The sequence below is a fragment of the Lolium rigidum genome, unplaced genomic scaffold (genome assembly GCF_022539505.1).
Source record: "Lolium rigidum isolate FL_2022 unplaced genomic scaffold, APGP_CSIRO_Lrig_0.1 contig_27103_1, whole genome shotgun sequence".
Classification (NCBI taxonomy): Eukaryota; Viridiplantae; Streptophyta; class Magnoliopsida; order Poales; family Poaceae; genus Lolium; species Lolium rigidum.
The window spans coordinates 1-27,914 of NW_025900072.1; the positions used below are offsets into that span (position 1 = coordinate 1).

Consider the following 27,914-nt stretch of genomic DNA (forward strand, 5'->3'; position numbering starts at 1 on the left):
ATACTTGTGGGTCATCAGGGCCCTGAACCAAAATCCATGGAGAGTGTTGTTTCACTTATATTGGTTCAAATGAAAGGAAGCAATTGAGGAGGAATAGCGCTCGCTCATCGGAGAGAGGTATTTACGATAGTAAAACCTTCTCCTCATAAGTATCTCCCATAGGAAAGAGAGAATGAGGTGGTGATAAAGCAAGGCTTTTGTAGAACAAGGGATTTTCGCAGAAGCCTGACATCAGTCATGATGTGATATACCTTCTTGGTATGAGTGGAATCATGTTTCGATACTAAATGTCATTGGCAGTACAGATCCATGTGGTTGATGTATGTAGTAGTGCATGCATACTCCCACAGGTCACTCAATTTGGATTTCTAGATTGAAGTTATTGAAGGACTTAATATTCTGAATCCAAAGGAAAATCGCAACATGTGTGTGGGAAACTTCTCGAGTCATTCTATGACTTGAAGTAGTCGGAGATAATTTTATGGTACAACCGACTGTGTGAGTTATTCCATGATGAGGATAACTCTAATATCAATGATTGTTGATGTGTACTAATTGATAAATCCTTAATTAGATTTTACGTCACCTAAGTGGTGTTGATGATCTTATCATTAATGTCTTTATGCGATACATTTGAGATACACACAATTATTTTAAGACGGAGATTTGGGTCAAACCAAATCATGCTTAAGTTTTAACTTGAGCTTGTTCCCCTAGGAATAAATGTATATCGGTCTTCATATATCCCAAAATATTGAATCAGTTCAATACGGATATATAATATCAGAGACACATATAGTCATATTATACCTAATATGGGATACCAATCCTTGGAAAGGTGGGAAGATGGTGAAGTGATAAGGCCTGACATTATGTTTGTTGGAAATTTATTGAGAGTGCAATCCCCCAAAAGGTATAAGGTTTGTGTATGGATTATTCTAAGATATATCCAAGACACAAAACTCTTGATTAATTTAGTATGAAAATCAAGATGGGAACAATGTGTGATATATGATAGTGGCTAATTATCTGATCCCAACAGTACCATATCAAAGACTGAATTTACTGGAAGAGTGTTCAGAAGGAAGTCTTCAGAATAGACTCTAAATGGGTCCTTCCGGTGATCATTTTGCAGAAATCATATGAAGCATCACAAGATGTGTATGAATTCGCAGAATGATTGACCACATGTGAGTTCATGTGGAGATTCATTCGAATCACCTATCATTATCTACCAAGATAATGTCACTTGTATTTCTTATGAGTTATATTTATCCTCATAAATTACAGAAATGTAAGAGGGTAATTTGCAAGCAAAATATTGTGATATTCACAGTATCTCTACCAATAGTTGTATTCCATAATTAAGTTTGTGGAATTGGTATGATAACCTTTAGGTTTGCAATGTTGAGGGGGCTGATATTGTACTCTTTTTCCCTTTATGAGTTTTCCCTAAGGTTTCTCATATAAAGTTTTTAACGAGACAATATAAATACAAGTGCGGACGTATGACACATGGTTTCTCCTTAATTTTTCCCACTGGATTTTAAAGGAGTTTTCGGTGGCATATCGTTATAATATTTCTTCTCAATTTTTCCCACATGGTTTTTTTAGGAGGAGCCTTTGGATTGCAATATACATATGACAAATTGATAAGGGGGAGTGTTAGGAAATAAAATATGTGATTAGTTGTGTATGGGAGGGATGCCTCCCACGAGGTGTCTGTTGGGAAAGAGGTGTCTCCCCAACACACCCCTTCAGTCTGTATATAAGTGGGTCTCCCACATTGCAATGAAACAAGAGAATCATTTGCTCTACTTCTTTGTGTCTCTTCCCTTTGTACTACAACAAATACAACATATCTTCCAGCGAATTGGTTTATGGAATAGTACAATATACAACATATCTTCCACCGAATTGGTTTATGGAATAGTACTGTAGCTACTGTAGCGACATGATTGGTCGTGGAATAAGGATGATATACTTCTGATCGAAGTTGTGAGGCTGCACAATGTTTATATCTGAAAAAAAAATGAAACGGTGTCTAGGAGGAACTAGAAACAATATTGATATAGTAGAAGCGGGACGTCGTTAGGACACGCCACTGCGACCTCAACCACTAGGCTAAGCCTACGTCGTCACAATGTTTATATCTGAAAGTGCAAGTGTTGTCGCTCTTCAGTAAACATCAAAGGTCAGAAGCAGTGACGTCAAGTAATTAATGTGATTAAACTATTGCTTTTGAGGAACACAAGAACTACAATGTTAATCCTACACAAAGCGGGACAATAATGCCTAATCATTGATAAACAGTTCTGAAGCTGTTTTTGTGAGATGTCGAGCATGTAGAGCCCCTCCATCCTTCTCAATGACTGGGCTTGTACTGCAGCTTGCGGTTTATCCTTCGCCTCATCCTCTTCCAGGTCCATCCCGTCCATCCTGCAGCTCCTGGTGCGTGTCCTGGGTATCCTTGAGCTAACATTTGCACAGCGTTGGCGATGGCTGCGATGATGATGCTGGAGGAGTAGACGATTGCATGGTCGGGGCACCGGTGTTGAAGCATCAGCAAAGCGCCTATCCTGAGAGAAGGCGGTAATAACTTATTGGCAAGAATTGAACTAAACCACGACAACTAATTGGCATCCAGCTGGTGAGGAAGCGTGTACTACTGAAGTAATGAACCATTATAATCTGAATCTCCTTCCTTTCCAAGTTAGTCCCATCTGAACCACAGATTCACCTGTATCCCATCAAATCTGATCAATTCCACGATCAGGCCTGTTAAGCTGTCATGGCTTTTATTTTGGCGCCTCAGTGTGGAAAACATGACAGTACAACAAAAGATGAATATCTTCAAGCAGTTCAGATCTCGAATAAGCGAACTATAGTTGCCATGTTATAGAACAAAAACCTTACTATCATCATCAGTTAAGTCACACCGAAACCACACAAGGGTCAGGTATTCCAATATTTCCAGCCTCAAGGACAAAGACTGGCTTTCTAACAGTTCATCACCTTCTGCCACAAAACCGCTCAAATAACAACTATATCTAAAAGATTGCTAGATCCCAAGACATACTTATTTACCATACGTCGGGAGATAATTTGATTTATTGCTAACAGTTTATATAAGCGGCCACCAGAAGATTCCAATTAGATATAGGTGGCTCAGCTCTATAGACTTGCGGATTAGCATAGACAAATGATGGAACCATCTTTTCACCAAATAGATTACCAAACCTGATGGCGGTTTAACTATCATGCACCCTACGGCGCTTCTCTTGGGAGGCCTGAGATCCATCATTTGTATTTGCTAGGGGATCGGGTGACTCGCTTTGTGCTGACCCTGGTTGCCACCAGCACGCATTGAATTTTCTCGTAATCCTGCATTCCCCAGGCTGTCTCCTGTTATGTTTAGGTCATCATCTTCATCACTCTCCCTACTTTTGTTGGCAGAATGGCTCGGCTCAGATGATAGGGTTGCTGTACCACCTGAGGACAGGCCCAGCACCTTCTCCTTATTGGATTTAGACTGCTTTTCAAACATCATCTGCAGATACTTCCCTTGTTCTTCAATTCGCAACTGCAACTTTCTCTGAGTCTGCAACAGAAAGATGGAATGAACTTCAGATTATGTGTGCCTGCTCACATGGTGATACTCTCATTGAGTTTGGCCTTTACCATGTTAAGACCAAATGCAACTACGTGGATGCTTCTTTTGTTGAGTACCACACTAATGCAGTCACAATTTGATTTATGAACACAAGTGTAGAAAAAAACCAGGTTCTCACATTTGTTTGTCCAAAAGTGCAATATGTTTGGCATTCCACTCTTTATTAGGTCATTATTTGTCATGAAACCAGAGAGCACCCAAATTTATAACTAGTCTGCATGCCTTTGGATAGTACCTCAAGTTGTTCATGAAGACGTTTCTGAACTTCCATCTGAAGGCGCAGCGCTTCAGTAAGATCCATGCTCCTATGTAAAAAGTGAACATCATGCAAGGGTGTTAATCATGGCTGACGTGAAGCCTCAAAACTTTAATTTGGGGCCCAGCAGAAAGTGAATACAGAATGGGCTCAAAAATCCTCGTGAAACTCCTGTAACAGAGGGAGGATTGGACAAAACCACATTTAGAGCATGATCCAGACTTGGAGCATAAACAATCCCAGTTTTTTAATTATTCGGTAGACATCAGAGAAGATAATTGTGAACAAAATTCTTATATCATGGCTACAGAAAACCAATGATTCAGAAATGGGTCAGCTTCTAGGAAATTCACAGGGCTTGGAGCATAAGCAACAATATTTTTTAATTTTGCATTAGACATCAGAGAACATAATTTTGAACAAAATTTTCATATCATGGCTAAAGATAACCAATCTTTTGGAAAAAGAAGATTTGGACCAGTTCTCTACAACATGGAACAATGTGTGAAGCCAAATGTCTCATCAACTTAGAATGGCCAGAGAATGGAACACTCTAGTGCCAGTCAAATGTGCATGCATATACACACTTCAATATAACTGGAAAAAAGCATATGCATCAAGCAATAACACCTGGGAAAGTTGGCAAGAAACCAGAAATCTTAACAATGCTAGTAACCTCAACATAAATATTTTTTGGAAAAGGTAGAATATCTGTCCGCTCGGCTATATGTTTGCAAAATGTCCTCAACCTCTTATTAATATCTTGAAAATACCAAGATTGAAGGCAACACAAGGAAAAACTAAGGAATTGCAGGCCCAGATATTTATGATATTCACCTATCAGGTTATCAAACATCATGCTCAGATATTTATGATATTCACCTATCAAGTTATCAATCATCCCATAATTTGTGCGAAGAATACCAAAATCAATTTAGCCCCATCAAACTTAGTGCACCAAAATAAAATTACTGGGTTGGCTTCTGAAGAGGCAGAAGCGCATATTAAGCATTGTTTAAATTTTGCAAGATATTAAAATTGCAAGGAGTAGAATTATGTATTATTAAAGGTTTTATTTCGCTTCTCATTAAGAGGCAAAGCAACTTCATCAGAAGCGAAATAATTCAATATTAGTAATATTAAATTATACTCCTTGCACTTTTATAATCTCACATGATTGAGAAAATTGCATAAATATGAAACTTAGCATCTTCATTGCCAAGCCACTAAACTGAATTTCCTGCACTAAGTTTAATAAGCTGACTTCATTTTGTAACTTTATGCGCCAATGGTTAGATGATTGATGGCTGAATTTGCGAAGATATCTGTTGGTAGGCATGAAATCCCTTGTAAAAATTCTGTGTTGCATCCCATCTTAGTTGTACTTTTATTTACGGTTTTAATAAGAAGGTTGATACCTATCTATATGGATAAAAGTCCGAATTATTGACTTGATTTTGTTACTGTATTGCAGCTATTTTCAGCAATCCCCACTTTAATGCAGCTGAGTCACAAACCTACACCGGCATCAGCTTTTTCTTAAGGCAGTCATTGACTATTAGTCCGAATTTGGTTTTGCAAACTAAAGTAACATCTTAATTATACTAGCACTGGTGTTAGCCTTGATAGTTGATGTGTGCCTTTGTTACTTTGCACAGTAACCTGGTACCAATAAGCATCAAGACAGATGTACATCATGCAAGAGTACAACGGAGCAAGAGAAGAAGAATATTATTCACTCACGATTTCAGGTCTAGAGTCAATTCTTCGGCGGTAGATCTTTCTCCTGTTGTACCTGAATAATCAGATAACGAATAGTTATGTCATGTTAACAATTACACAAATTACAATGCGGCTGCATGCATGCATTCAATAATGGATCCTTGTAAAAAAGCATTGCATCATGAGATGATTTACATATACATAAATAAAGCATCAGCCCTTAGCCATTATCACAAAACTATACTCAACCCAATAGCTCGTCATCATGATTCACGAAAAAAATAACTCAAGGAAAATACAAGATAAAGTGCAAGCACAAAAAATATAATCCAGACAGACCTTCAGTTAGTTCTGGCTTATAGCGGGCTGTGCGGTACTTCTGCAACTCAAACCAGATAACGTAAGAAAGTGAAAACTCAGGTCTATTATAGGCAACAGTACAAGAATTCGAATTTAGAAATATAATAGAAAACCTGCAGATGGCTTTTCACATGATATATTGTCAAACTGTCAACTTTCATAAGCTTCAGTACACCCTTAGGAGTAGCTTCTGAAGAAACAAGACAAATAAATGCAAGCATTAGATTATGGTAGAACAAGATTCATTATAAATGGGAAATCAACAACACAGCTGACATACTTTCACTACCACCAAGCTTATTTACAGCGTCTACGAAACATTCATGGAGTTCTGGGGTCCACCTCATGCGTTGTTTGGCTGCAGAGTTGCTATTGGGAGGGCTAGCTACATTACAAATTTCTCCACCATGAGATGAAGCTGGCTGGTTCACAGCTGGTTGTGATGCAGCGGAATTGCAAGGTTGAACCATGGACTACAACAAAGGACGGAAAGAAACATTTAGTTAGGAAAGAAGCATAAGGGATTGGCTTACCAAAAGCATCACAGTGAGAATTTTAAAAAGTATCACTCTAAAAACTACCAACAAGTTATGAAATTTCCACCTTACGATTAAGTGGACCTCACATTTCTATTTCGTGCCAAAGAGAAGATGCAACATATATATCGCTTAGACACTCATTGTCAAGAACATTCATTCTAACAACGACTCTGAAAACAGTGGAAACAATAAATCATTATTCATACCCTCACCATCACTCGAAACATATCAACCATCCATATTAAACTTCTAATAAGAGGAAGAGATAGCACAATATTATCCATTTCAGAAAGAAACTGGTAGGGAAAAAAAGATTATGTGCCCGTTTACAGAAATAACAAATATGCCCCGTGAAGTATACGGGAAGTCAAAACTTTCTCTTAACTTCAAAATTGGCATATAGAAAGGTATGTAGGTTGGCCGCACAAAAATGTAACCATATTACCAGTAGGTTTGCTGACAAGGAATTTATGCAATATTATAATTTCATAAGCTTGGTTAATACGTTATAATAAACAAAAGGAGTACAGAGTACTACTTCCTAACTACCAGAACACAAGACACAGCTACTACCGCAATGACTCTTTATGGCATTTAATGTGCATACCTTTGACTGTGAATCATTGGCCGTTGCATCTAGAATATCTTTCCAATCATCATCCATTATATCCCACCATTCATTTTGTTGAGCAACCACATCAGATGTCACAGCAGGACTGCCATTCTGGATCTGATTACCAGAAGCAGGGATGATATCTCTGTAATTTGATAAACCATCAACCGAACCCGGGAACCAAGTTTCCTCAGTGTGTCCTCCAGGGATGCTATTAGATAAAGGCTGAAATGCCACGATATCTGGTGACTGACAAGCAAAAGAAGCAACCATAGACTGCCTCTCGTGGATCGGCACAGAGTCAAGTGGATTAGCAGGGAACCCTAGTAAACCTGAATATGAGGATCTCATAGCACCAGCTCTCGGGTGCAAACTAGCAGACTGAAGTGCGCTGTGATTTAAGGGCACAGGATCATTCGTCAGTTGCCTTTGCATCGAAGTAAGTTGGGGATTATGAGGCCCAGGGAAGTTTTCTTTCAGGGAATTTGGCAGAATGGGTAGAGAGGATGACATTGCTCCAGAAACCCTGCTGCTGTGAGACTGCCTCAGATCACACTTCCTCATCAAGAATTGCGCACAAGCTTTGCCTCTTTCCCATAAATTGGTTTTGATGTCTTCCTGCAGGGTAACCTTGCCAAAACTGTTACTCCATTAATCTGTCGCGGGTTAAGAAATGAAGAGTTAATAAAAGGAACCATCATAAACATAGGCAACTGTAGCTAATAAATCACGGGTTAGATCCTAGGAAAGTAACCATCATAAACATAGGCAACTGTAGCTAATATATCAAGCATGCATCCTGTAATTAACCATGAGTAAGCAGCAATCTACCTAGTGTGCTTTGGATCCCATGTGCAAAAATCCAAGAAACAGCAAACATCATGATACGTTTTAGCAAGAGTTCTGAACTTTCCATACACAGGCGCGCAACAACATATCGTTTATCAATCCTCCTCCAATCCCCTGTCTAAGCTCTGTTTTTGTCTACTCCAAAATCTTATATCTTATAGCGCACAAGATAAACGATAGTGAAGAATACTAGGACCTCATTGAGCATTACCACTGTGATGCTCACAGAAATGAAAATGCAAGTGAAACAGATTAGACCACGTTGCAACCCTAAAGCAGCACTCTCTTTTGCCAGCTCTCATGTGTAAAGTTCATACAGCTTCCTTGGAAGCTAGAAATTATACCGTCTTTCTGCACAGCACACACTTGCGTGCAGACCTGGCATCAGTAACACTTGACACTCTTAGGGTTCCTAATGTAAAAAAAACAAATGGCCGTTTTGAACAGAGAAAAATGGGCAGCTTTGATTAAATCTACTGTGCAACCTGTGACTCCACCATAGTCAAACAAGCTTGGTACGCATGTCATGTGGCATGTGCTATTAACTCGGAGAATGACAGGCACGGCTTGAGCCCTACATACAAGATCTGAATTAAACCCCAGGGGGACAGGCAACTGTAGCCTGGGGGGCAGGACAATCACAAGGGTACCAAATTCTCCCGTAACCACCTCCCAGTTCCCAACCCCACAAAATATCCCCAATCATTTCCTTCTGGTACCACCAACATCACTTACCACCGCGATTCACGAGCACGTGTGCCGCTACCAGTACCGCTCCTCGCTAAACTCACATAGAACCCCCGTACACGTCGCGATCAGAACCCTAGAGAAACCCCGTACGTCTGCCAGCGCGCGCGCTCCTGTCCCATCGGCCCGGCCGATTCCCGCCGGAATCGCGTCGGCGGAACCGATCGCGCCGGTACGACGAGCTAGGACGCGACGGGCGGTCGGAGGACATGGATTGGACCGGAAGAATTGAGGAATTTGGAGGGGGAGGGGGAGAGGCTTGTCCGTACCTGGGGTGTGAGAAAGGGAGCTGCTCGCTTTTTGGGATGGGGGAGGGTGATCTGGGGGCGTGGCAATGTGTCGCGCGCGATGGGGGGAGGCTGCCTGCGGGAGGAGGAACCTGGTGCGCACAAGAGGAGAGGAGGAGGACGACGCCCACCAGGCCACCAGTTGCGTTGCCGGGAGCACGCACCCCCACCGCACCGCACCATGGGCGTGGCGGCCTTTTGCGGATAGGGCCCCTTCGGCCGCCGTGCGGCCAAATTGGACGGCTGGGACGGCATGGTCCACTTCACAGTGCACCCACGCCGCGGTTTTTCCTTGGCCTTTTTCCCCCAAAAGGGCTAAATGCATCTTCTAAGAAAAAGTAAATAAATATATAATAGCCTAGGTCAACAAAAACGTTTTGATATGACTAGCTTTCTTTAGGGGTATAATTTATTATTCTTTATCAAAATTTATTTATTTTTAATGCTGGTGTAAGGTGGTGTGAAATCACCTATTGATCTGCGAAAATCAAATTATAATTAGGTCAACCATTTTATATTTTATGTAGACACATCGATAGTTTTGGAGACCCAATCATTTCCTGTACCACCAACATCACGTACCATCGCGATTCACGAGCACGTGTGCTGCTCCTCGCTAAACTCATCTACCGTACACGCGAAACATGTCGCGATCAGAACCCTAGAGAAACCCCGTACGTCTGCCAGCGCGCGCCCGTCCCATCGGCCCGGCCGATTCCTGCCGGAATCGCGTCGGCGGAACCGATCGCGCCGGTACGACAGCTAGGACGCGACGGGCGATCGAGGGGACATGGATTGGACCCGGAAGAATTGAGGAATTTGGAGGGGGAGGGGGAGAGGAGGCTCGTCCGTACCTGGGGTGCGAGGGAGCTGCTCGCTGGGTGCCGCTTTTTGGGCGGAGGAGGAGAGGGTGGGGGAGGGTGATCTGGGGGCGTGGCAATGTGTCGCGCGCGATGGCTGCGGGAGGAGGAACCTGGTGCGCACAAGAGGAGAGGAGAGGAGGAGGACGACGCCCACCAGTTGAGCTGCCGGGAGCACGCACCCCCACCGCACCGCACCATGGGCGTGGCGGCCTTTTGCGGATAGGCCCCTTCGGCCGCCGTGCGGCCAAATTGGACGGCTGGGACGGCATGGTCCACCTCACAGTGCACCCACGCCGCGGTTTTTTCCTTGTCCTTTTTTCCCCAAAAGGGCTAAATGCATCTTCTTCTAAGAAAAGTAAATGTATAATATACTCTAGGTCAACAAAAACGTTTTGATATGACTAGCTTTCTTTAGGGGTGTAATTTATTATTATTTTTATCAGAGTTTATTTATTTATAATGCTGGTGTAAGGTGGTGTGAAATCACCTGTTCATACGCGGAAATCAAATTATAATTAGGTCAACCATTTTATATTTTATGTAGACACATCGATAGTTTCGAATACCCAAAAATAAACGCCTATGTGTCACTCTCGGCATGGTGACATAGGTGGCTCCTACAAACCACGCTGCCGAAGTCCCCTCAATTCATCGCCCCATCCCTACTGCTGAGGGGGGTCGTCGGGTAAAGCCCACATAAAGGACGACGATAGTGGTCTCTATTGTTTTTTTGCGGCGGTAGGCGGTGGAATTTCACACGGCGATGGTTGTTTGCAGCGCGCGTCATGGCGTGGAGGTGTGGCTTGGCAGCGTGGCCTATTGAGCGTACTGGTGCCTAGGGGAGCTTGATGGCGTGTATTTCACACGTTCGTTGGGCAACCCCAAGAGGAAGGTATGATGCGCACAGCAGCAAGTTTTCCCTCAGAAAGAAATCAAGGTTTATCGAACCAGGAGGAGCCAAGAAGCACGTTGAAGGTTGATGGCGGCGGGATGTAGTGCGGCGCAACACCGAGGATTCCGGCGCCAACGTGGAACCTGCACAACACAACCAAAGTACTTTGCCCCAACGAAACAGTGAGGTTGTCAATCTCACCGGCTTGCTGTAACAAAGGATTAACCGAATTGTGTGGAAGATGATTGTTTGCAGAGAAAATAGTAAAAACAAGTATTGCAGCAGATTTGTATTTCAGTATTAAAGAATGGACTGGGGTCCACAGTTCACTAAAGGTGTCTCTCCCATAAGATAAAAGCATGTTGGGTGAAAAAATTACAGTCGGGCAATTGACAAATAGAGAGGGCATAACAATGCACATACATGTCATGATAAGTACGAGTGAGATTTAATTGGGCATTACGACAAAGTACATAGACCGCCATCCAACCGCATCTATGCCTAAAAAGTCCACCTTCGAAGTTATCGTCCGAACCCCTTCCAGTATTAAGTTGCAAAGCAACGGACAATTGCATTAAGTATGGTGCGTAATGTAATCAATAACTACATCCTCGGACATAGCATCAATGTTTTATCCCTAGTGGCAACAACGACAACACAACCTTAGAACTTTCGTCACTTGTCCCGAGTGTCAATGCGAGCATGAACCCACTATCGAGCATAAATACTCCCTCTTGGAGTTACTAGCATCAACTTGGCCGAGCCTCTACTAATAACGGAGAGCATGCAAGATCATAAACAACACATATGCAATAACTTGATAATTAACATAACATGGTATTCTCTATCCATCGGATCCCGACAAACACAACATAGAGTATTACAGATAGATGATCTTGATCATGTTAGGCAGCTCACAAGATCCAACAATGAAGCACAATGAGGAGAAGACAACCATCTAGCTACTGCTATGGACCCATAGTCCAGGGGTGAACTAATCACTCATCACTCCGGAGGCGACCATGGCGGCGTAGAGTCCTCCGGGAGATGAATCCCTCTCCGGCAGGGTGCCGGAGGAGATCTCCGAATCCCCCGAGATGGGATTGGCGGCGGCGGCGTCTCTGGAAGGTTTTCCGTATCGTGGTTTTTCCGCATCGGGGTTTCGCGACGGAGGCTTTAAGTAGGCGGAAGGGCGAGTCGGAGGGCCGACGAGGGGCCCACACCACGGGCGGCGCGGCCCCCTTGGCTGCGCCGCCTTGTGGTTTGGCCACCTCGTGGCCCCACTTCGTATGCTCTTCGGTCTTCTGGAAGGTTCGTGGCAAAATAGGCCCCTGGGTCTTGATTTCGTCCAATTCCGAGAATATTTTGTTACTAGGATTTCTGAAACCAAAAACAACAGAACAACGAATCGGCACTTCGGCATCTTGTTAATAGGTTAGTTCCGTAAAATGCACGAATATGACATAAAGTGTGCATAAAACATGTAGGTATCATCAATAATATGGCATAGAACATAAGAAATTATCGATACGTCGGAGACGTATCAAGCATCCCCAAGCTTAGTTCTACTCGTCCCGAGCAGGTAAAACGATAACAAAGATAATTTCGAAGTGACATGCCATCATAACCTTGATCATACTATTTGTAAACATATGTAGTGGATGCAGCGATCAAAACAATGGTAATGACATGAGTAAACAAGTGAATCATAAAGCAAAGACTTTTCATGAATAGTACTTCAAGACAAGCATCAATAAGTCTTGCATAAGAGTTAACTCATAAAGCAATAAATCAAAGTAAAGGTATTGAAGCAACACAAAGGAAGATTGAGTTTCAGCGGTTGCTTTCAACTTGTAACATGTATATCTCATAGATAATTGTCAACATAGAGTAATATAACAAGTACAATATGCAAGTATGTAGGAATCAATGCACAGTTCACACAAGTGTTTGCTTCTTGAGGTGGAGAGAGATAGGTGAACTGACTCAACATAAAAGTAAAAAGAATGGTCCTTCAAAGAGGAAAGCATCGATTGCTATATTTGTGCTAGAGCTTTTATTTTGAAAACATGAAACAATTTTGTCAACGGTAGTAATAAAGCATATGAGTTATGTAAATTATATCTTACAAGTTGCAAGTCTCATGCATAGTATACTAATAGTGCCCGCACCTTGTCCTAATTAGCTTGGACTACCGGATCTTTACAATGCACATGTTTTAACCAAGTGTCACAATGGGGTACCTCCATGCCGCCCGTACAAAGGTCTAAGGAGAAAGCTCGCATTTTGGATTTCTCGCTTTTGATTATTCTCAACTTAGACATCCATACCGGGACAACATGGACTACGGATAATGGACTCCTCTTTAATGCATAAGCATGTGGCAACAATTATTATTCTCATATGAGATTGAGGATATATGTCCAAAACTGAAACTTCCACCATGAATCATGGCTTTAGTTAGCGGCCCAATGTTCTTCTCTAACAATATGCATGCTCCAACCATTAAGGTGGTAGATCTCTCTTACTTCGAGACAAGACGGACATGCATAGCAACTCACATGATATTCAACAAAGAATAGTTGATGGCGTCCCCAGAAGCATGGTTATCGCACAACAAGCAACTTAATAAGAGATAAAGTGCATAAGTACATATTCAATACCACAATAGTTTTTAAGCTATTTGTCCCATGAGCTATTGTTGACGTCAGAAACCCCCTGGCGGGCAGAGACGGGCAACACCGTAGAGCCGGGAACAACTAGGGCTGCGGCTGGCCCCAGTCCCTCTGAGCGACGGCCCGCAAAGCCTCCTCGGTCGCACGTCCGATGCTATCGCAAGGGCGTGCCACCCGACCTATACCCGGTCGGGAAGGTGTGGATGATGCCTCGCTTAGTTTCCTGCATGGCATACACGTAAACATTAAATACGAGCCTCGATCGGCTCTCGAGTTATCCCGTGAATCGGCTCAAAGAGCCGATCCACCCATGATTCGAACGAGGTGTCCGAATATATGGTGGTCCTGCTTGATCAAGATAAAGCTAATTAGATCTACGACGATTTAGGGTTTTCACCGCATAATCGGATCATCCTACTCACGATTGGGCCTCGCGCTCGCGCACGGTGAACGTAAGCCGATCCTAGACGAGGCCTAAAAACCAACACGAGGTTGATCCCGGAACATCCTTTCTAGGGCTAGCAAACGCCACCCTACACGCCGCTGGATCCTCCAACCCTTTGTAAGGCCTAACTATTGCGGATGTTAAACTAATCCTTGATGAACAAGGAGCAACCGTAACAGATCGGATCTACTAAACTATGATCAAGCGGGTGCCGCCCCTACACCTAAGATAGGTGTAAGGGCGGCTAGATGTGCAAGGGTTGCATAACGAAAGCATGTAATTCGAAGAACAATGCTAACCCTAACACATCTAAGATAACTACGTTGCTCGCCATCAAAAAGGCTTCGACGACGAGCAACGCATGAACAACGTGGGCAGGCTTGTGCTGCCTAGATCGCAAGATGCGATCTAGGCAGCATGGTGCTTACCGGAGAAACCCTCGAGACGAAGGAGTTGGCGATGCGCCGAGATTTGTTTGTGTTGAACGTTGGTTGTTGTTTATTCCATAAACCCTAGATACATATTTATAGTCCAGGGGACTTTCCAATTTCGGCGTGCACCTAACCGTGCACGGGTAAAACTCTATCTTCTAATTTAAGATGCGATCTACTATATTACAGATACAAGGGCAAACTAGCCCAACTTAGCATAACAGGCCGATTCACGTAATTCTTCCATGTATATTTCTTCGAGTCCATCTTGATCGCGGCCCACCTCTGACTCGGTCAAATTCTGGTGATAACACATGCCCCCCTGGTTTTGGAAATGACATTTCCAAAATCATTATGCTCTTCTTTCGTCGGGTCATGTCGTGGCGTGAGCGAACCGCCGCAGAATCTTCCATCATTACGCCTCGCCTCTTGGGCTCCTTCCGTACGAATTGACAATTTCGGCATCACGTCCTCGAGAACCGTCATGGCATTAAATCTCCACTACACTCTCTTTATTTATCCGTGCCAAACGGTTCACCACTCCATCCCCTTGCTCGCTCTCGTTCACCAAACCAAAAAACCCTCTTCCCCTGCAGCCATGTCTTCCTCTTCCTCCTCCGCTTCAGGTCTCTCTCTCCAATCGTCGCCGAAGAACAAGGAAGAGGACGATCCCCGCTCCGGGGCAAACCCCATCTCCCCCGACAAGGAGAAGAAAGAAGGAGAAGCGGAGAGGACCAAGGTCTCCCCCTCCGCCAAGCTTCCGCCGAAGAAGCGCTCCCGCATGTGGGCGGACAGCGAGGACGACGATGACGACGAGGAAGGAGAAGATGAGGAGGAGGAAGATGATTCCTCCTCCTCCGCCGGGTATCCTCCAACGAAGCGCTTCCGCAGCCGGGCGGATAGCGAGGATGATGATGATGACGAGGAGGAGGAGGAAGCTCCAGCCGACGGCCGGGGCAGCAGCGGCGAGGAGTTTCTGGGAGCAGCGCGACGACCTCGACGACGGCGATGATGAGGACAGCGACGACTAGCAGAGTAGGACCAGCGAGTAGCAGTGCACTAGGCACCGGATCCCTCTTTTGAGAGCCATCGGCTCTTCTTGTAAAGCCGCTCCTTTGAATTAATGAGAATTGTTCTTTCAATTTCTCCTTCCATTAATCCAATTTCCATCCTTCCGCTTGCCACACCAAGACCGATAGCAACGAATCGGATTATTATTTTTTTCTTGATCGTGGTATTTTGCAGTCCCACAGTCCGATGATCTGTTCATCGGCTAATTTGAGAAACCAGTCTCCTTCCTTTTCTTGCAAGCACCAAGCACGGTCCAAACCTCGTACAAGACGACGGCTTTTCCTTCCCAGCTCCTCCCTGAGAAGATCATGATGCAGTGTCAGCCAATGCAACTTCAATCGGCTCTCAAAAATAGAGAACCTCCCAAGTTAGTGGCTCTCCGAGCCTTAGTCAAGGCGAGAAAGGTAGCGAAATAGCCAATCATGTCGCCATTGACCTCACGTCACAATGCAGAGCCAGCCGATTCCAACAAAATCGGCTCCCCAGAGCAGAGAACCTTCAGGGTGAGCTGCCCCCCGAGCTTCTTCAGTCTACCCCTTGCGCCTTGTTGATTAGATCGGCTCCTTTCCTTCGGTGGATCTGACGCAACCCATCCTTAGCCTGATCTGCACATCCATGCTGTTCTTGGCATTATCTCTTGAAGAGAGGATCCGAGCCCTTAAACTACTCCATTGAGGAGTTCTTCCATTAAAATCTCCCTTCGTGCTCCATTGACCCTCTGATCGTAACAGTTATTCCTCTTGAGTCGATGGCCATGCATCGGCTTTTATATCCTTAAGTCGATGTCTCGTCGCATCGGTCGTGCTCAAAAATTTTCGAATTTTCAAATTTTTACTGCCGACTTATGCATCGGCCCCCATACTTCAATACCCATCACCAAAGGATGAGATACTTCTACCGCATATCCTCGTGTTTTATCCACTCGGGTGCCCCCGAGCCGATTCTGTCAAGAGAATTGATGGTATCGGCTCTGTTGGATAACATGTTGAACCCAGGCAGAATGGATGGTGAGGATAATTTTGGCCGATTGCTGGAATCGGCCTCCATGTTGCTTGCTCGGTGAAGGTTTTGTAATATCCCTTCACAAATTTTTGGGGCCGATCACAAGGATCAGCCTTGCCACGTTTGCTCATTGACGTGCTCTTGCTACTCGTTCAGGCCGGTAGATAAAACCAGCCCAACTCTCGACTTTATCATGTTGGTGCGCTTGCTGTCGTCCACCTTGAGTGCATCGTGTAATCGTGGAGCACTAAGCTTCGTCGGAAGAACGAGCACCATGTTTGTGCCAGCCGATGTTTCATCATCGGCTTTCCTTTGCTTGGGGCGCCACTCCATTTTCCGTGGACGACCCTCTTCATCCAGGGTTCGCTGAACTTTCGCAGCCAGATCAGGTCTTGCCTTCCTCAATGTATGCAAGTATAACCTTTCGGCTTCCTCCAGGCCGCGCAATCGCTGAACCCTGCGCTTTTGGGAACGGCTGAGTCCATCGTGGCACCACCTTGGCCGGTGGTACCTGTCTTCTTCTTCTCCCTCGCCTTCCGAATCTTCGAGATCTTCCAACCGAGGGACTCAAGCACGTTTGCTTTGTGGCGGGAGAGGCCCTAGGCGCTTGAACACGGACACGTTGGCTATCTCCTTCTTCTTCGGTTGCATTCGGGAAATTGCCGATTGTGGGCAATCGGCTCATTCCCGAGTCCCAGCCAGTTGTCCGAAGAAGGGACAGTCCCGGTGCCTATCCTCGTCGACTCGCTCCCCCAACTTTTCCTTGGCACGGCGCTCGTGCTCCTCCTTATCACGATCATGCCGACGACGTCTCCCGTCGTCCCTAGCCGAACGATCTTCTTCATCATCGTCGTTGTATCGCCGGCGTTGGTCATACCGACTCACATACTTGTTGAGGAGGTGGTCGGAGAGAGGTCGTTGATACCTTATGTTTTTCACCTCTCCCTCGTGACGTAGCGCTTGCCGTCTTGGCGGAGCCGATCGCGTGGAGCGGCTTCCTCTCGTATCTTTGCTATGAGAGCAGCCTGCCCTCATCTCCGTCCTTACCGAGTGGTGTCCAGGTCCTACCATGTTGATATTGCACGAGAAATCCGGCTGGCACCCTCCATGGTAAGTATACTCCACCATGTTTACGGCGGGGAAGGGGTGTGTGTCGACCTTCATGGCGTATTGGTTGAAAATCAACCGTCCGTTTTCTATCGCCATTTGGATCTGCTGCCGCCACACCCTGCAGTCGTTGGTGGTGTGGGTGAACGTGTTATGCCACTTGCGTATGGCTTTCCGTTCAGCTCTTGCACCGTGGGGATCTTGTGGCCTTCGGGTACCTTTATATGCTTCTCCGTGAGTAAGAGATCAAAATCTGCTCGGTCTTGGTCACGTCGAAGTCGAACCCTTTTGGAGGGCCTTGTGGCTTCACCCATTTGCGAGTCACGGGGCCTGTCGCTCGAGTCCATTCAGCCACTCGCTACCTCTCGATCTCCCGCAGCACCTTCATCCTCGTCTCGCCTCAACCAGGGTCACCGCACGCTTGAATTTGTCCCGGTAAACATCCGGGTGACGCTGCTCATATGCCGACAGCCTTCGCACCATGTGCGCCAATGAAGGGTAGTCTCGCTTGGGAGGCCACGTCCTTAATCGATGATGAGAGACCCACCACCGCCAACTCGACCGCTTCTTTTTCACTTACATGAGCCGAAAAGCATCGGTTCCTAATGGTCCTGAAGCGCTGGACGTATTCTGACACTGTCTCCCCGCGCTTCTGTCGTACTTGTGCTAGATCGGCAATACCAACCTCGGAAGCCTCCGAGTGATACTGCTCATGGAACTGTTCTTCCAACCGCTTCCGAGTCCGGATGGAGTTCGGTGGCAGCGATGTGTACCACCCGAAAGCCGATCCCGTGAGGGACTGTGCGAAGAACCTCACACGCAACTCGTCCGATGCTCGAGATCGTGCCCGGTTGTGCCAAATATCGGCTCACATGCTCGATGGAGCTGGAACCATCTGATCCACTAAACTTTGTGAAGTCCGGGAGCCGATATTTGGGTGGTAGCGGGATCGGTTCGTAGTCGTTGGGGTACGGCTTGGTGTAGCCGAACGTCTTCCTTTTCGGCATCATGCCGAACCGATCTTTCAGGATTGCACAAATCTGATCCGCCAGTGATGGCTGAAGGTGTCGAACCCCGAAGATTCGCCGGGGTGGCGTACTTAACCAGCCATGCTTGCTTTTCCGGTTCTAAGCCAACCTGCAGGAGCTGGGCTCGGAGGTTTGTCGGAGTGGCGTACTTAGCTAGCCACGTTTGCTTCTCGGATCGGCTCCCGACGTTCCTCCCGCCGTTCCGGCAGGCCCCCGATGTTGCAGCCTGGTTCGAGAGTGCCCGAGTGTTGCAGTCTAGTACGTATGCGCACGCGTATCCGTGCGGGATCTCCTTGGGTGCCTCGGGTAGGAATTGGTAGTCACTAGGATCACCACCAATCTTGTAGACGACGTATGCCGATGAGTTCGGCGGTTCCGGTGCTTCCCATGCGAACGGCTGGGGCTGGAGTGGCATCTCTCCTTTGAAAGTCCCCGCAGCTGGTCCCGACGGAGAATACCGGTGGCTCATGATTTCTCGGACGACGCGCGGAGCGACACGCTCCAAAGTGTTCACCGAGGCTCTCGGAGTGGCGGTGCAGCGAATGAGCCACCATGTAGTTGATTTCCTGCCGCAGCCGACCGGGTGCGTTCTTCCCGACGGGGCGGACAGGTCCACTCCATCGAGTGCGCCTTCAGGTGTGAAACCCTTCCACCTGACGCCATGGGAGCGGGTTCGGTGGAAAGAGCCGATGAGTTCGGCTTCGAGGACTGCCTTGATTTCGTCATGCTTCTTTTTGAGCTCATCAGGCAGATCCTCGTACTTGACCGGAGTGCTTTCCGCCATCTCGGATGTAGATGGCGATGTTGTGGATGTCGAAGGTTGTCCCACCGGGCGTGCCGAAATGTGTTGACGTCGAAACCCCCCGGCGGGCGGAGACGGGCAACACAAGTAGAGCCGGGAACAACTAGGGCTGCGGGCTGGCCCCGGTCCCTCGGAGCGACGGCCCGCAAAGCCTCCCGGTCGCACATCCGATGCTATCGCAAGGGCGTGCCACCTGACCTATACCTGGTCGAGGAAGGTGTGGATGATGCCTCGCTTAGTTTCCTGCATGGCATACACGTAAACATTAAATACGAGCCTCGATCGGCTCTCGAGGTTATCTCGTGAATCGGCTCAAAGAGCCGATCCACCCATGATTCGAACGAGGTGTCCGAATATATGGTGGTCCTGCTTGATCAAGATAAAGCTAATTAGATCTACGACGATTTAGGGTTTTCACCGCATAATCGGATCATCCTACTCACGATTGGGCCTCGCGCTCGCGCACGGTGACCGTAAGCCGATCCTAGACAGGGCCTAAAAACCAACACGAGGTTGATCCCCGGAACATCCTTTCTAGGGCTAGCAAACGCCACCCTACACGCCGCTGGATCCTCCAACCCTTTGTAAGGCCTAACTATTGCGGATGTTAAACTAATCCTTGATGAACAAGGAGCAACCGTAACAGATCGGATCTACTAAACTATGATCAAGCGGGGTGCCGCCCCTACACCTAAGATAGGTGTAAGGGCGGCTAGATGTGCAAGGGTTGCATAACGAAAGCATGTAATTCGAAAAACAATGCTAACCCTAACACATCTAAGATAACTACGTTGCTCGCCATCAAAAAGGCTTCAACGACGAGCAACGCATGAACAACGTGGGCAGGCTTGTCTGCCTAGATCGCAAGATGCGATCTAGGCAGCATGGTGCTTACCGGAGAAACCCTCGAGACGAAGGAGTTGGCGATGCGCCGAGATTTGTTTGTGTTGAACGTTGGTTGTTGTTTATTCCATAAACCCTAGATACATATTTATAGTCCAGGGACTTTCCAATTTCGGCGTGCACCTAACCGTGCACGGGTAAAACTCTATCTTCTAATTTAAGATGCGATCTACTATATTACAGATACAAGGGCAAACTAGCCCAACTTAGCATAACAGGCCGATTCACGTAATTCTTCCATGTATATTTCTTCGAGTCCATCTTGATCGCGGCCCACCTCTGACTCGGTCAAATTCTGGTGATAACAGCTATATATTGCAAAGGTGAATGATGGAATTTTAAAGGTAGCACTCAAGCAATTTACTTTGGAATGGCGGATAAATACCATGTAGTAGGTAGGTATGGTGGACACAAATGGCATAGTGGTTGGCTCAAGTATTTTGGATGCATGAGAAGTATTCCCTCTCGATACAAGGTTTAGGCTAGCAAGGTTATGTTGACGTCAGAAACCCCCTGGCGGGCAGAGACGGGCAACACCGTAGAGCCGGGAACAACTAGGGCTGCGGCTGGCCCCAGTCCCTCAGAGCGACGGCCCGCAAAGCCTCCTGGTCGCACGCGCCGATGTTTATCACAAGGGCGTGCCACCGACCTATACCCGGTCGGGAAGGTGTGGATGATGCCTCGCTTAGTTTCTGCGAGGGCACACACGTAAACGTTAAATACGAGCCTCGATCGGCTCTCGGGTTATCTCCGTGAATCGGCTCAAAGAGCCGATCCACCCATGATTCAGACGAGGTGTCCGAATATATGGTGGTCCTGCTTGATCAAGATAAAGCTGATTAGATCTACGACGATTTGGGGTTTTCACCGCATAATCGGATCGTCCTACTCCAGGTTGGGCCTCGCGGCCACGCACGGTGATCGTAAGCCGATCCTAAACAAGGCCTAAAAACCAACACGAGGTTGATCCCCGGAACATCCCCGCTTAGGGCCAACGAACGACACCCTACGTGCCGCTGGATCCTCCCCCCTTTGTAAGGCCTAACTATTGCAGATATTAAACTAATACTTGTAGAACAAGGAGCAATCGCAACGGATCAGATCTACTAAACTATGACCAAGCGGGGTGCCGCCCCTACACCTAAGATAGGTGTAAGGGCGGCTAGACATGCAAGGGTTGCACTACGATAGCATGTAATAAGAAGAACAATGCTAACCCTAACATATCTAAGATAACTACGTTGCTCGCCATCAAAAAGGCTTCGATGACGAGCAACGCATGAACAACGTGATAGGCATTACGGCTGCCTAGATCGCAAGATGCGATCTAGGCAGCATGGTGCTTACCGGTAGAAACCCTCGAGACGAAGGAGTTGGCGATGCGCCGAGATTTGTTTGTGGTTGAACGTTGGTTGTTGTTTATTCCATAAACCCTAGATACATATTTATAGTCCAGGGGACTTTCTAATGTGGGCGTGCACCAAACCATGCACGAGTAAGATTCTAACTTCTAAACTAAGATGCGATCTAATATGTTACAGATACATGGGCAAATAAGCCCAACTTGGTATAAAAGGCCGATTCACGGATTTCTTCTATATATATTTCTTCACGCCCATCTTGATCGCGGCCCACCTCTGACTCGGTCAAATTCTGGTGATAACACATGCCCCCCTGGTTTTGGAAATGACATTTCCAAAATCATTACGCTTTCTTTCGTCGGGTCATGTCGTGGCAGAGCAGAACTGCCGCAGAATCCTCATCATGATGCCTTGCCCCTTCCACTTTTCCATGTGGCCGCAAAAACTCTCCTGTTGGGCAACATCACCTCGGAAACTGCTGTGGCATTGAATCTCTCTCGTATCCCCTTTATTTAACCGTTCTAAACAGCTTGCGTCTCCTTCGTCCTCCTCGCATTAGCACCAAAAACCCTCTGTGCCGCCATGTCTTCTTCCTCCTCCTCCGAGTTTTCCTACGGGTCCGACTCCTCCCGCGATACGCCGCCGGAAATTCGTGCCCCGGAAGACTGGGACGAGGAGAGCCATGCCTCCTCCATTTGGTCTGAGGACGACAAGTCCTTAACCAGCGGGGATGAAGATCTTCAGTTCCTCGCCGACGGGGAACTGGAGTCAAAAAGCGAGGACGACCAGTTCTCCTGGGACGGCTGCCCCACCTCTGAAGAAGAGGGAGAAGAAGACGACGATGACGACGACTCCCTCGAGGGCTACCCGCCGGCGAAACGCCTCCGCATGTGGTGGGACGACGACAGCAGCGACGACGAAGACGGGGACGAAGCCCCCGTGGAGGGCTACGGGAGTAGCGACGAGGAGCCCATCGGCAGCAGTGCCGATGAGAGTTCTGAGGATGACGATGAGGGCAGTGATGGCCCGTAGACTAGGACATCTAGCATAGGACCAGTAGCAGTAGATGGGGCCATGTATCCCCTAGTACTTCCTTTTGAGAGCAATCAGCTTCTTATTGTAAGAAATCTATCAATGAAGAACTTTCCCCAATCTGATTTTGCCGATTCCTTTTAGCTTATCTTAGCCGATTTCTTCTCATACTGATCTTGTCGATTCGTCCCCTTTGCCAATGCGTAACGAGCCGATAGCAACGCATCGGTCCTTCGACATTTACCCTTCCATTCTTCAACTGATGATTCTCTTTCCGGTAGATACTGTGGGATTTTCAAGAGAGCCCTTAAATTTCTCCCACCGGTTTCAGCGATTCTTTTTAGCGAGCGCTCATTATTTGTGAAGAAGGTTGCAACGAAGATCAGCCGATGGTACCCCAATCGGTTCCTCAATAGAGCATCTACCAGGCCTGTTGCCCCCCGAGTCTCAGCCAAGGCAAAACAGAGACGAGGATACGCCAATTAGCTGTATGGACCTCGGGCTTGATTATGCCTCGAGGGAGCCTTTTATGCGGAACCAACCGATTTGAACATAAATCGGCTTCCCGTGAGCAGAGCCTTCAAGGGGAGCTGCCCCCCGAGCTTCTTCAGTTCTTCCTGCACCTTGCCGGCTAGATCAGCTCCTTTCCTTTGGTGGACCTCATGCAATCCATCCTTGACCTGACCTGCACGTCCAGGCTGCTCTTGGCCTTGTTCTTGAAGAGAGGATCCGAGCCCTTAAACTACTCCATTGAGGAGTTCTTCCATTAAAATCTCCCTCCGTGCTCCATTGACCCTCTGATCGTAACAGTTATTCCCCTTGAGTCGATGGCCATGCATCGGCTTTTATATCCTTAAGTCGATGTCTGCTGCATCGGCTGTGCTCGAAAATTTTCGAATTTTCGGCCGATTTGTGTATCGGCCCCCATACTCCAATACCCATCATCAAAGGATGAGACGCTTCCACTGCATATCCTCGTGTTTTATCCACCGGGTGCCCCGGAGCCGATTCTGTCAAGAGAATTGATGGTATCGGCTCTGTTGGATAACATGTTGAACCCGGGCAGAATGGATGGTGAGGATAATTTTGGCCGATTGCTGGAATCGGCCTCCACGTTGCTTGCTCGGTGAAGGTTTTGTGATGTCCCTTCATAAATTTTTGGGGCCGATCACAAGGATCAGCCTCGCCACGTTTGCTTATTGACGTGCTCTTGCTACTCGTTCAGGCCGGTAGATAAAACTAGCCCAATCTCTGACTTCATCAGGTTGGTGCGCTTGTTGTCGTCCACCTTGAGTGCATCATATAATCGTGGAGCACTAATCTTCGTTGGAAGAACGAGCACCATGTTTGTGCCAGACGATGTTTCATCATCGGCTTTCCTTTGCTTGGGGCGCCACTCCATTTTCCGTGGACGACCCTCTTCATCCGAGGTTCGGCTGAACCTTCGCAGCCAAATCAGGCCTTGCCTTCCTCAATGTGTGCAAGTATAACTTCTCGGCTTCTTCCAGGCCGCGCAATCGTTGAACCCTGCGTTTCTGGGAACGGCTGAGTCCATCAGGGCACCACCTTGGCCGGTGATACCTGTCTTCTTCTTCTCCCTCGTCTTCTGAATCTTCGAGATCTTTCAACCGAGGGGACTCGGCTCGTTTGCTGCGTGGCGGGAGAGGTCCCAAGCGCTCGAACACGGACACGTTGGCTGCCTCCTTCTTCTTCCGGTTGCATTCGGGCAATTGCCGATTGTTGGCAATCGGCTCATTCCTGAATCCCAGCGAGTGCACCGAAGAAGGGACAATCCCGAGTGCTGTCCTCGTCGTCTTGCCCCCTTCCCTTTTCCTTGGCACAACGCTTGTGCTCCTCCTCATCGCGATTATGCCGACGATGTCTTCTGGCTTCTCTAGCCAGACGATCTCTTTCATCATCATTGCTGGACCGTCGGCGTTGGTCATACTGACTCACATACTTGTTGAGGAGGTGATCGAGAGAGGTCGCTGATATCTTATGTTCTTCACTTCTCCCTCGTTACGTAGCGCTTACCATCTTGGCGGAGCCGATCGCGTGGAGCGGCTTCTTCGTATCCTCGTTATGAGAGCAGCTGCCCTCATCTTCATCCTTGCCAGCGTGGTGTCCAAGATCTACCATGTTGATATTGCACGGGAAACCAGGCTGGCACCCTCCATGGCAAGCATACTCTACCATGTTTACGGCGGGGAAGGGGTGTGTGTCGACCTTCATGGCGTATTGGTTGAAAATCAACCGTCCATTTTCTATCGCCATTTGGATCTGCTGCCGCCACACCCTGCGGTCGTTGGTGGTGTGGGAGAACGTGTTATGCCATTTGCGGTATGGCCTTCCGTTCAGCTCTTGCACCGTGGGGAACTTGTGGCCTTCGGGTACCTTTATATGCTTCTCCGTGAGTAAGAGATCAAAAATCTGCTCAGTTTTGGTCACGTCGAAGTCGAACCCTTTTGGAGGGCCTTGTGGCTTCACCCATTTGCAGGTCACGGGGCCCGTCGCTCGAGTCCATTCAGCCACTGCTATCTCCCGATCTCCCGCAGCACCTTCATCCTCGTCTGCCTCAACCAGGGTCACCGCACGCTTGAATTTATCCTGGTAAACATCTGGGTGGCGTTGTTCATATGCTGACAGCTTCTGCACCATGTGCGCCAACGAAGGGTAGTCTGCTTGGGAGGCCACGTCCTTGATTGATGATGAGAGACCCACCACCGCCAACTCGACTGCTTCTTTTTCACTTATATGAGCCGAAAAGCATCGGTTCCTAAGGGTCCTGAAGCGCTGGACGTATCCCGCCACCTGTCTCCCCACGCTTCGTCGTACTTGCGCTAGATCGGCAATGCCAACATCGGAAGCTTCTGAGTGATACTGCTCATGGAACTGCTCTTCCAATTGCTTCCAAGTCTGGATGGAGTTCGGTGGTAGCGATGTGTACCACCCGAAAGCCGATCCTGTGAGGGACTGTGCGAAGAACCTCACGCGCAACTCGTCTGACGCTGAGATCGTGCCCAGCTGTGCCAAATACCGGCTCACATGCTCGATGGAGCTGGAACCATCTGATCCGCTAAACTTGGTGAAGTCCGGGAGCCGATATTTGGGTGGTAGCGGGATCAGTTCGTAGCTGTTGGGGTACGGCTTGGTGTAGCCGAACGTCTTCCTTTTCGGCATCATGCCGAACTGATCTTTCAGAATTGCACAAATCTGATCCGCTGTGATGGCTGAAGGTGTCGAACCCTGAAGATTCGCCGGGGTGGCATACTTAACCAGCCATGCTTGCTTTTCCGGTTCTAAGCCAACTGCAGGAGCTGGGCTTTGGAGGTTTGTCGGGGTGGCGTACTTAGCCGGCCACGATTGCTTCTCAGGATCGGCTCCTGACGTTCCTCCTGCCGTTCCAGAGGCCCCTGATATTGCAGCCTGGTTCGAGAGTGCCCAGGCGTTGCAGTCCGGTACGTATGCGCACGCGTATCCGTGCGGAATCTCCTTGGGTGCCTTAGGTAGGAATTGGTAGTCACTAGGATCACCACCAATCTTGTAGACGACGTATGCCGATGAGTTCGGCAGTTCCGGTGCTGCCCATGCGAACGGCTGGGGCTGGAGCGGCATCTCTCCCTTGAAAGTCCCCAGAGCTGGTCCCGATGGAGAATACCGGTGGCTCATGATTTCCTGGACGACGCGCAGAGCGACACGCTCCAAAGTGTTCACCAGGCTCTCAGAGTGGCGGTGCAGCGAATGAGCCACCATGTAGTTGATCTCCTGCCGCAGCGACACTGGTGCGTTCTTCGACGGGGCGGACAGGTCCACTCCATCGAGCGCGCCTTCAGGTGTGAAACCCTTCCACCTGACGCCATGGGAGCGGGTTCGGTGGAAAGAGCCGATGAGTTCGGCTTCGAGGGTTGCCTTGATCTCGTCATGTTTCTTCTTGAGCTCATCGGGCAGATCCTCGTATGTGACCGGAGTGTCTTTCACCATCTCGGATGTAGATGGCGATGTGGTGGATGTCGAAGGTCGTCCCACCGGGCGTGTGATGACCCACAAGTATAGGGGGTGTATCGTAGTATCTTCGATAAGTAAGAATGTCGATCCCAACGAGGAGCAGAAGGTGTTGACAAGCAGTTTCGATGAAGGTTTCACTGTAAATGCTCACGGACAAGTATTCGGGGGGTTTTGATGTAACGAGATGAAATAAGTACGAGTAAGTAAAATGCGAGAGAAATAATTGCAGCGAGTGGCCCAATCCTTTTTAGCACAAAGGACAAGCCGGTTTGTTTACTTATAATGACCAAACGTTCTCGAGGACACACGGGATTTTAGTCTAGTGCTTTCGCTACATACAGGCTGATTAATCTTCATTGTTTTGATAAGTGTTGTGTGGGTGAACCTGTGCTAATGTACCGCCCTTCCTAGGACTAATACATACTTGTGATTATACCCCTTGCAAGCATCCGCAACTACAAGAAAGTAATTAAGATAAATCTAACCACGACCTTAAACTACGAGATCCTGCGATCCCTCCTGCATCGATATACCAACGGGGGTTTAGGTTTACGTCACTCCGGCAACCCCGCAATTGGCAAACGAGTACAAGATGCATTCCCCTAGGCCCATAAATGGTGAAGTGTCGTGTAGTCGACGTTCACATGACACCACTAGAAGAATAACACCACAACTTAAATATCATAACATTGAATATTACTCAACCATAGTTCACTACTAACATTTAGACTTCACCCATGTCCTCAAGAACTAAACGAACTACTCACGAGACATCATATGGAACATGATCAGAGGTGATATGATGATGAATAACAATCTGAACATGAACTTGGTTCAATGGTTTCACTCAATAGCATCAACAACAAGTATGAATAGATACCGGGAGAGTTTTGATGACCCACAAGTATAGGGGATCGCAACAGTCTTCGAGGGAAGTAAAACCCAATTTATTGATTCGACACAAGGGGAGGTAAAGAATACTTATAAGCCTTAACAACTGAGTTGTCAATTCAGTCGCACCTGGAAAAGCACTAGCAACGAGGGTGATGTGAAAGTAGCGGTGATATGAGAGCAATAGTAACGAGTAACACAGCAGACAGTAGTAGTAATATGAGAGCAATGGCACCGAGAAAACGAGCTTGACATGTAGAACGAGTATATGATGATGAAAGATGGACCGGGGTTCCCAGCTATCTACACTAGTGGTAACTCTCCAATAACAAGTGTTGGGTGAACAAATTACAGTCGGGC

The 27,914-nt window shown here is 47.3% G+C and overlaps 1 protein-coding gene across 2 annotated transcripts; it reads right to left on the reverse strand.

The window, feature by feature from the left end:
- Window positions 1-2,865: 2,865 nt before the first annotated feature.
- Window positions 2,866-9,136, reverse strand: LOC124680731 (protein PHOSPHATE STARVATION RESPONSE 1-like). 2 transcript variants are annotated; one of them, XM_047215783.1, is made up of 9 exons: window positions 9,029-9,136; window positions 7,158-7,819; window positions 6,425-6,484; window positions 6,292-6,391; window positions 6,125-6,201; window positions 5,991-6,030; window positions 5,673-5,724; window positions 3,909-3,978; window positions 2,866-3,601 (listed from the first exon to the last, which is right to left on the reverse strand). In XM_047215783.1, exons 2-9 carry the CDS (start codon window positions 7,725-7,727, stop codon window positions 3,314-3,316), a joined length of 1,257 nt encoding a protein of 418 aa, XP_047071739.1. In that variant the 5' UTR covers window positions 7,728-7,819; window positions 9,029-9,136; the 3' UTR covers window positions 2,866-3,313. The 2 variants fall into 2 exon arrangements, with proteins under 2 accessions (XP_047071739.1, XP_047071738.1); XM_047215782.1 differs by having other exon boundaries at window positions 6,292-6,484.
- Between the last annotated feature and the right edge of the window lie 18,778 nt (window positions 9,137-27,914).